At 40.3% G+C, this 13720-nt stretch overlaps 1 protein-coding gene across 8 annotated transcripts in view; it reads right to left on the bottom strand.

The window, feature by feature from the left end:
- Positions 1-13720, bottom strand: part of EHBP1 (EH domain binding protein 1) — a 231021-nt gene that overhangs the window by 58933 nt on the left and 158368 nt on the right. For all 8 annotated transcript variants that reach the window (XM_054194439.1, XM_054194431.1, XM_054194432.1 and 5 more), the window contains one exon: positions 13400-13543. In XM_054194439.1, the coding sequence (XP_054050414.1) occupies positions 13400-13543 (144 nt within the window). The remainder of the gene's footprint in view (positions 1-13399; positions 13544-13720) is intronic.

Here is a 13720-nt window from a genome sequence, read left to right as displayed (position 1 = left end):
ATTTCTATTTCACACTGTGCTTGGCTCCGCGCCAAGTTTTCCGGACAGGCTGAAATGTCTAATTCCAAATACTCTTTTCTGGTCTTCCTCCCTCCGCTCGCCCGCCTGCCCGCGCCGAGGGGAAGAGCGAGGCAGCTCTCCCGGTGAACAATGCGAGCGCAGCCGCGCTGGCCGAGGGGGCTCCCAAGAAAGATCATCCAGAAAGTCGACCTAAAGCCAAAGTGGCGACAAAGCCCTCCGCTAACTTCTTCCCCGGAATTTTCTCTGCTTAGGCAAGTTCGTGCTCTCCCTCATCTGGGAAGTATAATTAAGGACAACAATCACCTAAGGCGCCGGGGATGCAGAAGCTCGTTACGCCTGTCACCATGATTGTCAACGCTATTGGCATGACCCACAAACGGGGTCTCAAGCGTGCAGGCTGAGCCGTATGCTGAAATAGTGCCATCGCCCAGACAGGGCAGAACGTCCGAGCTGAGATCAATAGGTCAAAAGATGGTATTTTCTGTGCCTTTCCACAGTCGAGTCACAGACAGGAGTTAAAGAAGCTGCTTACTCATTGTAGGAGTCAACATTTGTCGAGCTCCACTTAAGGGATTTTCTCTTGTGTAAACTTGACTTTATAATTTAAAAAAAAAAAAAAAAAAAAGAAAGAAAGTGGCGTTATGAAACAAAGAGTTTTGGCAAGCGTATGGGGTGCGTAAGCCGGAGAGCAGCATCTTTCAGAGCGCCGTGCTGTGAAGCTCCCTTCTGGGGCGGGCAGCCCCGTGCCGAGGGAGGAGGACGTGCCCTCCCGAGGAATGCTCCCCGCTCCCGCCCAGCCCAACAAAGCAGAGCCTCCCAAAGTTTCCCCCCTCCCTAAATCACCACCTTCCTCTTAATTTTTCTGGGGAGGGTGGCGGGATCCCAGTCTGCCCACCCGTGATGAGAATGGAAAGAACAAGTGCAAACCTGACACCTCCCCCCGATCCTATTTTGCTGGGTTGGGCTTTTTTTTGGGGGTTGTTTTTTTTTTTTTTGAAAATGTCCTGCAAACTGCTGGCAGCTTGTTTTTAATGGAAAATACCAATCGCCTAGGATCTATACCTAGCCTTTTGCCAATAATGAGAAAACTTCACCTTCTGTCCCCAGCAATTCTTAGGAAATCTTTTGCTGTTATTCCTACAAATCCAATTACAGATTGTTGAGTAGCTAGTGGAGTAAGCTTATTGAGGAGTGTCACATCACTAAGTCGTGCGTATGTGTTTCAGTTTGTAATGTGGTCTGAGCCGCTGTAGAGGTGTCAACTTAAAATGCAAGTAAGTAGCAGAACAGGGCTAATCCCAGCCACTACTCCCCTGCAGCCAAATTGTAGCGCAATGAATGACAGTGGAAATGCAAAGATGCCACTGTGCTTATCACACACAGCCAGATGGTGGACCTGGATCAATGCACACATGCCACGATCAATGCATTTGATAAAGAATTAAGAAGAAAACTGTACATGTTATCAAAGAACTTGTACATGGCATAATTATGATTCTGCATGTGCTTACTGATGATATTGGAGACTCAGAGGCAGGTGATAATGAAACTGATAGGAAGAAATAGCTTAAAGGCTACAGCATATGGCCTCAGCACTAAGAAATCTTGTCAAATAGTTCAGAAAGCTTTTTTAACTGTTATTACAGGCTGCTCATAGTGCAAGCTGGTGGCAACGTTTTAATATTTATTTTTTTTTTTTTAAATCTGAAATGTCAAAAAGTTACAAAAGCTGTACTTTTCAGAATGGCTCAGAAAATAATTAAGACGCTATTGTGTTTTCAACATGGCAAAAAAACCTACAGGTAGAGAGAGCATTCGCAATTTTTTTTTTTTTGGGGGGGGGGATAGTGGTTGGGCATTTTTAAATATATATAATTTCACATTCTCTACATAAATGTATTCAGACTTTAAGGGGTCTTGTGGCAGTTTAAGGAATGTATCTGGGTAGCAATTTGCATTTGGCACGCCAATTTCTACAGATACAGTTTAGATATTATTTCCCATCCAATGCAGAGTATGTCCCTGTTGCCGTTTGTGCTCTGTCAGCTGCATTATAGCCACCGTGGACGCGAAAGGAGGTAATTAAAAATATGTGGAAAATATCTAAAGTAATAAAAAAAAACCCATATACATTTATAATGTATAAAAGGTACCTAAAATACAAATTCTCATGCTCCAGTTGATAGATGAGCTGTCTAATCAACGCCTGGACGTAACTTAAGTGCTCTCATTAGTGTGAAGACCTTCAGGCTAAATAAGACTAAATCCCTTAAAAATTGCTTCTGCAATAGAAAAATCTCCCTTACCATTTTCCTCTGCCTAAATCATATCAATTAAAAAGAGAGAGAGGGAGGGAGGGAGGGAGAGAGGCATTTTCACATGACTTTGTTTTAACTGACACTCAAAAAACTATCTTCTGAATCCAATTTAAAATGTTTCAGCAAAAAAGTTCATTAGCAATCAAAGAAACAAAAAATCACGCTGAGTTTAGTTTCTCTTTCACTTTAAACCTGGATCTTTAATCAGCGCTAAGGCGTATAATCCCCGTTGAATCCTTTACCTTAACTTTCCACTCCCCCCTCAAACCCCAAATATTTAATCAACAGTGCAGTTTTACATTAAATTATAAATTTTATCAAAACGAGCCTCCAGAAAGAGAGAAGTGCGGATTTTACTTGCGGTGGGCTGAGGAGGGGATACCCTCCCCCTCAAAAAAACCCAACAAAAAACAACCCCAAATTTCAATTTGTCCTGACAAACCGTTGGGTATTAAATTCTAAAGGCACGCAGAGTGCATAAAGAACTGATGGCTTGATTAGCTCTTGTGGTGCAATTGAAGGAGCTGTCTCTCTCCCCGCTTCTCCATTTTGAGAAACACTTTGATCTCCGCTCAAGTCAATTCATGACCATCAACTGACAAGACTGCATGAAACACCCCAATGGTTAGCCCCAAACTCGTAGCAAACTATTTGGTTTCATTAAGGCTTCGGGAGAAGTGACCAGTGACAGTCCTTTCATTCAGAAGCCAACAGGCAAGTGACTATTTAAACTTTAATGTGCACAATGTACTGCTGCAGGCCGCTACACCTATAGTCGGTCACTGGAGTATGAATGCCTTTACCTACGATTTCGTGACATGTGAACTACAACGTGCAGCTGCCGTCTCATTAACGCCTTCTCCCAGATTTGTTTGCAGGGCAAAAGCGGTGATTCGCAGTATTTCTGGTGGGAGAAACGACTGTGTCTTCAAAGGAAGGTAGAGCAGCGGGTGCTGTATAAAAGCCAGCAATTAAAAAAAAAAAAAAAAGATTGCATTTTTAAATGCAGTAGTCTCCTAAACATTTGCACGGACATAGCAGAAATAGTATCTGTTCTGGCTGAAAATATAAATCACATCGCCCACAAAATCTGAACTTGAATCGCATTCCCCGCGACACGCAGAGTTTTTGGTCCGGTTTCGAGCTTTGCTACAGTAAACTATTTACACATCACTTTTCCCCTTTTGTCGTTGCCTTCTCCAAAGAGTCCCACTTCAAAGAGCTCATTTTTGCACCAGTTCCTGTCAATGCAGGTCAGAAACACTAAAGTGGAAAGCGGCTGCAGTGCCGTGGCACAAAGAGTCTCTGCGGCTGAAATCAAACAAAGCCCAATTAAACTAATCATAACGTCCCAGTGAACACAAGGAAGCTCACCTGGTATTTCTGGACTTCTTGTGTGAATTCCCAACTCTACTCGGTACTTGGTACTATAATTACCCTGACCAAAATACTGTGAAATTACTGCTCTGATCTACTAATGGCTGCAAAAAATCAAGCCGTTGTGGTTTCATGCCAAGGGGCCGTAGCAAGGTGGCGCAATGCTTTCTGACAGAGACGACAACTTCTAAAAAACTCAAAAGGGAAAATTAACGGGATGTGGTTTATGTTGCCAAGGACTGTTCATTAATTACCAATTTAATCACTGCTGGAGGCATGACATTACAAAAATCTGGCTGAAAGTTCTAATAGATTATGAAGACCACCTAAGAAGAGTGACCAAGAAATGTACAAAACAATTAATACTGTTTCACTGCTATCAAAGACACTCAGATTATTTTACATCAAGTGAAGCAAAAGAATTAGTAGCTTCACAGTGCCACCACTAGGAACTGTAAATACAATGGCACACAATTAGTAATGCACATGTGACTTTTCGTTCAAGGCATATATCCTTGGGAAAGCCAGAACATGATAAGGAGAACAAAAGAAACATTTTTAAATGAAATGAATAAAGATTTTAACTCTACCCTTGTGCATGCTGAGCAATAACAGAATAGGCAATGCAAAATACAGCTCTAAGTCACGGCAATATCATCCTGGGATTCACAACAGCCTGCACTGAACATCCACACAGAAAACGTCCACAGTTACTAGCAGCGGTAGAAAAAGAGCATTCCAAATGCTGAGAAACCCGGGTCTCGCTTTGGACACAAAGGGAGAGCTCTGAAGCACTCAGACCTTTTTTTTTTTTTGTTGCTAGTATTTATAAACGGATAGAAGATGCTTAAGTTTTTGAACTAATGTTGTTCAGGCGGTCTTAAAATTCAGTTAATAAATCGGCAGCCTGTTTTCTGTGAGCGCACAAGTTGATGTTAGGGCTGCAGACTACACAGCACCTTGAATTTACAGCCACAGAATAAATAACCGCGTCGTTATATATTCAGGCCGGATGCTTAAGTGGTGTAAATAGACACAGCTTATGGAAATAATAGCAATAAAATGCAGCTGAGAATCTCAAGCATTTTTATCTAAAACTCAAACTGCCTAACATTTGCCTTGCATTATCAAAGGTTACACTTTATTCATGAAATCCCTCCTGGTATAAAACTGACAGTGCATACTAATTCTTCTTAGAAATGAGTTTACTTGCACTAATTGATTTATATTGCCAGCTACGTCAGACACTTGTCTACAGCAGTATTTCTGTGCAGTGAAATCACAACTTCATAGTAGGAAAGCACTTCAACAGATCAAATATGAAGTCAAAAGATGTAGAACCTTCTTGGAAAGTTACAGATTATTTTTTATTTTTCATGTATTGAGTAACGTTAAATAAAACAACTTGTTTGTTCTTGCCATCAAGGAAATGAGATCAGGCTATCTCAACCTTAGCATGTCGTTAGAAAGAAGTAAATATCAGTTCAGTTGTGGTTTTGAAGTGTTCAGTCAGCAGGTCTAACCTTCATTTAAAGAAAAGTATATTGTTAAAACAGCTATAAAACTTGGAATGCTCATGAAATGTAAATACTATACAGCATAGTCTTATCAGCTTAAACCATATTTAACCACTTTATAGTGGAATACAGACAAGACATATAAATGAACAACAGGGAATAAGTTACCAAAGCTCAGGGATTACCAAAATAATGTTCAATCTTTTTACCAATTAGATGGTAACTGCTTCTTTGTAATCTCAGGAAGATCTAGTGATCATATCTAAATCTGGTCACAATTATCAGCATGACAGACTAGTCTTTTTTCAATCAATATTTTCCAATTAATATTAAAAGACCAAGGTTGCCATCTGCAAAGTCCTACACCTCAATAAATTCATGTTAGATGTTGAATTAATAAAGATCAGCTTTTCTCTCTTTGTTTTTCAAGAAAAACAAGATGGAATAACTTGCGAGTGTTTCCTTAAATGAATTAACATCACCACCCCCATCACAGGCATTTATTTTCTAACTCAGGAGACTGAAAAAAAAATAATAATTCACTGATAAGCTAGATGCCTTTCCTAATGCAACAGAAGTAGGGATTCTGGTTTCATGTAGAAATAAAAAACTACTGAATAAAGCTACCCAGTACTCATTTTCAAGAACCTGTCAAAATTTTTGGAGGAAAGAATACTTGCAATGCTAACTTTAGTTTAGGGCATCTTTCAATCAAATTTAAATATCCTATTTTTGTTGTCTATAGTGAATTTGCATTCTGCACCACTTCTGGTCACATTGACTAGAATTTAACTTTTTGGTCACATATTAGAGCGGGACAGTTCAGAACTTATTAGCTCAGAGGGCAGCACATTATTGCAGGACATGATCAATAACCGGGACCGTTTATTAAAGCTTTTTTTCTGACCATTTAAAATAGTGCTTTATTTTTATTTTACTGCGGCTGGCATATCCCATATCTGTGCAAATGCATGCAATGAAAATTAAAGTGAGAGTATACAAACTCATTGCCTTTCAGATTTTGTCACTTTCTGAAGCTTTTCTAAAGAGACTTCAATTTCTACTACTCCACTGTGGATGCAAAAAAAGTTATCATTTTGCACTCAAATATTTATGAAAATGAAAAGTAATGGGCACAACAGATTGACACCTGAAGTAAAAAGAGCTTATTAAATATGAATTAGATACAGCTGCAATAAGTCCTTTGAGCAAGGGAGTAATAAAAAGCAATATTCCGAGCAGAGAAAAACAATCTCATGGCACAGCCCGGTCCTGCTGCCCTCTGTTTGCATGGATGGAGGTAACAGCTTTTTGGTGACGTACATCGTAACTGCAAATTCTACTACAAAAGCTGAATATAGTCCCCACCGCTCTTTCAAAGTTTTGTTTTGTTTTGTTTTAAACTATTTAGGCAGCTATAGCTGTCATTCAACTTGAATAAATATGAAATAATGGTAGTAGAGATAAGTAAATCCAAATCTTTCTCTGTACAGAAAGCAGGCTAGCAACAGTTGCATTTAAGCACAGCAGCAGCAGCAGCGTCAGGGCTGCTCTCTGAAAACACCCCTTCAGTTTATATTAAGCTGTTTTTAAATACTTATTGTCTAAATGGAGTCCCTCACAATTTTTGGTGTAGTCATCCTCAGGATGCTGCTGTGAAGGAAGAATTACTATTTTCCTGTTTCACAAGAGGCAAAAGGCAGAGCAATTCCCTCTCGGTATCATGCTAGTGAACTCCTTCATCCCAGAATATATGATAGATCCTAAATATGCAAAATTTTTGGCCAGATCCCCACGAGGGGCCCAGTCCTGCACCTAAGTTCACTAAGGAGAAATCCTTAGCTTAAGTAAAACCCAAATAACTTTAGGAATGATCTGTGGCCTGTGTTAGGAAGAAAAACACACCCTTTGCCAGATGAGCACTGTTTTTCACGAATTTCATGCTATATGGCATTCTCTGCTAAAGCTCCCTACCTTGCAAAAGGAAATTAAAAGAATTTGACACACGATTTAGAAGATGCCAGAAATAAAACTACTGAGTGCAATCCTAATTTTCATCCTGTTCTGTATCCTTTAGAATAGAGCCTTAACACGGCATCACCTTTTACTTTTATAGTCCCCGAATATTCAGCCCTGATCCGAGCTCTACCTAGTGGTGTTCCACACTCTGGTTTATTTTCACTGTTCAGTATGCAGGCCCATCAATATGTAGCACCATTCTTTACTCCACAATATTCAAATCTTGCTCTGTAGACAGAATTATTAATTTCTTCAAGGGCTTTTCTACAGTACTCATCACTACGGTATTTAAGTGCCTCAAAAGCATTAATCACATTCCCTTCTCACAACACCCCGTGGTGGTGTTATTACCCTGTTCTTCGGATGAGAACCGAGACGGAGAGATCCAGCTAAAAGGATCTAACACTGGGTGCTCCCTCTGGGAAGCCTATTACCTGGGTCTTTTTTCAGTATACGAAGCTTTATGCAGCCCTTTATGTGTCTTGAGCACAGCTTCGATTGATTTCCCTGACAGACCTGGATGCACAACACATCTGCAAATCAAACCTTTGCCTCACACAGCCATCCGGCAAGGAAGGATACACAATTAATGACCACTTGAAGGAAGTTTGGTTCAAAAGACTTAGCAATACTGATCAGGAACTCAGAGGAAAGGCAGCATTACATTTAATTCTTTCAATTCTTTCAAACACCTTAACCGTGACCTCATCCTTTCGCTCCTTGCAATCCCTGCTTCGTTTGCCACGCACCTTCCAGTTTCTGCAACCAAAAGGACAGAGGTCCTCTGGACAAACACCACCTCAATCCTCTGAGCTAAATGAGACACAACTGCTTTGGGGAAAATAGTATGTGATCACATAATTAAAGACTGCATCATAATGCATATACACAAAGGAGGTTAATTAAAGTTGCCTGTGCATTTCTTAACTCCTAATTCCATTCTCTGTAATCACACTGACTCCGTAACCATAGTCATTTGAGTTTACAGAGCCAACGACAGCTGCAGTAAATTTCCATTCTTTATGCGGACCAGTCATTACAAGAGAATAAGATGAACGTTTTGCCAGAGGCCTTTGCAGATATTTGCTGACAGGGGAGTTATGCTGAGATTCAAGAATGAGGAATTCCACTCCATGTTCTGCAAGTGAGAGCTCCCTGCTGGAAAGACCTTTTAGCCCTGCGACTCCTGAATATTCCCCACTCGTTGTGGTCCCCTCTAGCCTGCCACTTTGCCAGTTGGGTTGCACAGACCTGCTCCAGCCTCCTCCCCTTTCCAACATCTCATTCCAGCCAAGCTGCCGCCGCTAACAACCATCACCGCAGGTTGACATCTTACAGCATCTGGTGGGAGCAGATATGTCCCTTCCAGCCCTGTGATATTCATCATGAGAAAAGGCGAGTTAAATAAAAATGAGTAAGCTAATAAAAAGGCTCTCCTGGTTAAAAGCTAAGTGATTACAGCTGCTATGCCAGGTTGGAAATGACAGAAGCATCTCGTAAAAGAGTCACTCCGTGCACACCTACATCAAGAAAGAAGGCAGAAAGGCTGAGCTGTTCATAAATCTACCATAGAGAAAGGGATCCATGGGGGGATCAGTAACTCTGTTCACAGAGCTCTTAAGCTAATTCTTCCAGTCTCCAAGAGGCTGCATCAATTTTAAGGCCATACCTATGATCCTCCCAAACCATGAGCATGTTTTCAAGGATTTTCTGATCAATGCGGTCTCTTAGACTTCAAATACCTGCCTACAGGCTTACATACAGGCTGCCATGCAAACAGCTTGCAGATTGAAGGCTTCTGAGAAGCACCAAATGGGCAGACCTAATAGTGAAAAAACTTTCTACCATACTGCAAGTAGGGAAGAAATGGGAGAAAAGAAAAGGGGCTAGTATGATGCAGAGGAAGCAAGCATAGAATGACGGGACCAAATCAGGTGGGTTGAACAGGAAGGGGAGATGATGGAGCAGAAGGCACAGAGGGAAGAAGATGTCTAAGGGAAGAAAAAGTAAAGAGAGCGGGTATTAAGAAAGAAAAGTTAAAAAGGAGAACAAGGGGAGCTGAAATGCACAGGGCAGACAGCTGAAATACAGAGAGAGAGGAAGGAACAAGAAGACACAAACTAAAGAAGAGGACACAGCTTGGGGTACAATGAGATGATTTAGAGCAAAATGGGATTGAGTTAACAGGTATACGAGCAAATTCAGTGCCTTAACCTTCTGCTCCCACAACTTCAGCAATTTCCGAGTTAAAAACAAACAAACAAAAAAGTAAAGCAAGTGAATACTGACATGGGCTTAACCCCAGAGCACAAACACGAGAAGACGGAAACACACTGCAGCAAGGAAGAAGACACAAGAAAAAGGGATAAACAGCCAAGAAAACAGACGTGTCATGGGAAAGCAGCCAGCGCTTCATGAGAGGCCAATGAGTGGTCAATAAAGAGACAACAGAGACGTAAAAACAAAAAAAAACACCCAACGACAACAAAAAAAAAGAACAGCAAGCCCAGAGTACATGACTACTGAAAAAAATAACACAACATTGATTCTACCTGAGGAAGGCGAAGGCTTAGGCTGAAGAAGGTCTAAGGTACTCGCTCTTTGCTTAGAGGAGACACAGGAACACTGTTATTTTCAAAGAAGATTTTTACCAATATAAATCAGGCAAGCAGATACCAAGTAACCTGCACTTACGACCATGGAACAGACTTGGAAATTTCCTCATTTTTGTTGACCTCAAGCAGCAGCACAAGCCCACGCACTGTATATTGTTCTCACTTGTTTACTGAGAAAATGGCGATTCATAGTTCTCATATGACAAATGTAGAGTGGTAACAGCGAGGTGTATGAGAGAAGATTTTCAAAAGTAACTAATGACTCTGCAGGCCTAGCTTAGCTGGGGTGACCCATTTTCAGAGCACGCTGTGAAAGACTGGGCTGCTTAAAGCTCTTTTCGTGAAGGTATCAAAAAACGTGAAATTGCAAACTTCAAGAGTTACTTTTGAAAGTACCGGCCCTGGACTATCTCTTTAAAGTTTTCTTATTTAAAATTAGATCTTCCTATTTTAAACCATTTTCTTTTGAATCCCTCTCAATGCATCCCAAAAATGAGTCTAGTCCAATTCCCACTACTAAATGCCAATTGTCATTATCGTAACTCTCATTTGGATATCACATTCCTACACACACCGACACATACAACACTGTTTTGAGACAAAGTTCTTATTATTAATCCTAATGATCAGAAAACACTGAACAGAAATAAGTCTGTACTATTTTCTAACGATCAAACAAGCAGTGACCTGTAGTAAACTGGCACAATTACATCGAATGGAAATTCCTCATCTCCTGAGGCAAAGATCTCCTGATCTTTGAAGATCAAATATGTTAAAGAAAAATAGAAATCAATGTATTTTATCTTATATCTCTATATGTTGATGCATACATACTTCCTCATTCAGAACATACACATGTATGGATATGTATATGTTATATACAGCTTTATATAGCATATATTATTACATATCAACTTTATTAATATATTAAATATGAATACTATACCAGCCTCCATTAAAGACACCCTCCTTTCACACGGCATTTTTCCAACCGAAATGCATTAGGAGAACATTAAGCTTGGTAAGTCAAGCACTCAAAAGTTAGGAAATGTTGACATTCCACCAGCTGTACAACCCTGCATTGGTTCTCATTTCGTGCAGTCTTTAATCGCATAACCCATGCTTTTTTTTCCTACAGGATACTTGTCTTTTTCAGTGGCCATGACTGACAGCGTTCAGTGAACGAACAACTGCTCAATATCTCACTTCACCCTCATCATTTGCAGTCTGCTGTACACCTTGTTTAAAATACACTATTTAAACTTTCCTCCGAACACAGAATTATTAATTTCTTCCAGAGCATTTCTGTGGCACTCTTCACTATCATATCTTAGAGTTTCCAAATTACATCTCTACAACACCCTTCTGAGCTGAGGAGCTTTTGTTATTCTTATGATACAGTCAACTCAAGTCAAGACAGCCCAATCCTCAGAGAGCCCAGGATTCCAGAGGGGCCATGACCATTTATTCACAGCATGGTTCCCCTTGACTTGGCTACAGCCAGCTGCATCCAAAACTTCCAGAAATAAGTCCCCAAGAATCTTGGGTTAGAAATCATAAATGAAGGAATAACGCCACCTCCAGTACGTTGGGTTGAAGGTACCTTCCCAACATTGTAAAGAGCTTCTGATGGAGGCAGTAAGAAATGTTGGTTCTGCAGAGTGGCCCCAAAGGGCTGCCCTTCCCTTTCCTGCAGGCTACTCATTCAGTTTTCAGCTTCTGTAATAAATGAAACAAGGTCCCATGGGTCCCATGGCTGCTTGAACTACGCAATCCCAACTCCCACCCTGAAAACTCTGTCCCCATCTCCTATCCTTCAGCTGTTTGTCACGACCTAGACACAGTCTTCATTTTTGTCTAACTTCACATTACCATCTACCTCCTTGCCATCTACCCGGGGCATCTCTCCTCCGCATGCCAGTGAGGTAGCTCCTTTTCCTCCTATTTGGCTTTCATCAGCAGGAGTTTGAGTCTAAAAGAGAAAGTTTTGCTTTCCAATACTACCATCTGCATCAGAATGGGCTGTGGTCCTTAGGGGAGCCACGGTAAAAGATGCTCTTGCTGTGCTGTGGCCATACAGGCAGTTTTTACTGACCTGCTTTTCTGAACCTCCATTGACAAGATCATGCTATTAACACAACTTTGTTTTGAACACAGATTTTTCAAGGGGATGTAACCTTCTTACCATAAGACGTTTTTTAACATGGATAAAACAACGCTTTATCCAACCTAATACAGAGAAATGGTTAAACAGGGTTTTTTTTCAAGTAAAAAAATAAAAATAAATATTACCCTGAGGCAGAGAGATGATGAGGAAAATCTCAGCTCAAACAATGAAATACTAGCAAAGTCGTAAAAGCCTTTGAAAATAGGAGTTTGTAATAAAAAATGTTAGGCAACTCTAATTACAGTTGTTCCTGCCTGAGTAGTTGCCCATAGTATCCCTCCTCTAACGCTGTTTGCTTTATGAAAAAATAATTAAAAAACAAATTCCAAAGTGAAATTTATACTAAAATATACTTATCTAGAAAAAAATTAAATACAAAGTAATAAAAAAATTCTTTAGATATCATTATACAAATGAGACTTGTCTTCATATATGAATATATTTTGGAAAAAAAAAAAAAGTGTCAGTTTGGGGAGAGGAATTGTTAAGAAAAACAAAAGTACAGCATGGATCCAAGAGAGTTAAGAGAATGAAATGAGACATGTAAATCATTGTCTTCATTTTTTGATTGTATGATCCCATTTATGTTAAAAAGCAGAATCTGCCCCTCAGGACTAGGCTCTGAAAGATGTGAATCAGTAAAGACTCAAGCCTTTCTCTGTATCATTATTTTTCAGTTACATTTACATTCTCAGTTGGCAGTACAGTCTCTCAACGCGCAATAGTTAGAATCACAAAACCCGCATTGCCAAGGTTTGCATAAAAATTAATTAGCTTTCATCTCCAGAGAGTATGCATCCTTCCAGGTCACCACGGAGGCCACTGGAAGCGCAACCATAGCTGCTACGACACTGGAGCTCATTCCCCAGCTCCACTTTCCCATCTCACCAGCATAATCAACTTTGGTGATAAAAAGGAATTGTTCCATCAACTCTTTTACAAGACTGTCACAAGCAGCCTCATTCACTGCAATGACACTTATGAAGCAGCAAGTAGCTGACATCACAGGCTCAGGGAAATCATTTACATTAACTGAAAAAAGAGAAGTAATCAAAAATAGCATAAATTACTCCACTATCATTTAACAAGTAACTTTTGTTTTTCGTCCCATTAGAAATTGCAGTGCCAATCAAAGAAGGTGCTCCCAGACCGCTGCTTCCAGTGAAGTCTACGGCATCTTTCCGTTGGCCACAGCAGCAGGAGAAATGGGCTTTAAAAGTGAACTAAGGGTACATGACACAACAGCGCACCGGGAGATTCAGCGCGGAAAGGAAACATTCTGCAAGGACGTGCCCCCCACAAAAGCATACGCACACACAATAAATTTTAACTACGTAAACTGCTGTATTGGCCAATATTTCTTACATCATTCAGCTGCTTATTGCGGGCCGGGATGATCGTATTGGTTAGTTGCTTATTCCCTGCCTTTAAAGCTGCATCTCTTCTTGCTTGCTCAAGCAGAACTCTTGCCCGTTCTTTAAGTTCTTCCTGTCTTGACAACATTCGTTGCTTAAAAATAAAGAAATATAATTAACAGCGAGGCAGCCTCAGGGTACTTAACATTTATACAGTAGTTAATAGCCAGGAGCCTTCCTGTATAATAAAGGTCAGGAGTCACATGGATTACAGCTTCATGAGGTGACAGGGCATTCTATAGAAATGAAAAGTAAAGATGATCAAAATGTA

Source organism: Rissa tridactyla, chromosome 3 (genome assembly GCF_028500815.1).
Source record: "Rissa tridactyla isolate bRisTri1 chromosome 3, bRisTri1.patW.cur.20221130, whole genome shotgun sequence".
Lineage (NCBI taxonomy): Eukaryota > Metazoa > Chordata > Aves > Charadriiformes > Laridae > Rissa > Rissa tridactyla.
Note: the sequence above shows the minus strand (reverse complement) of the source record. Positions and strands in the feature narration are given on the sequence as shown.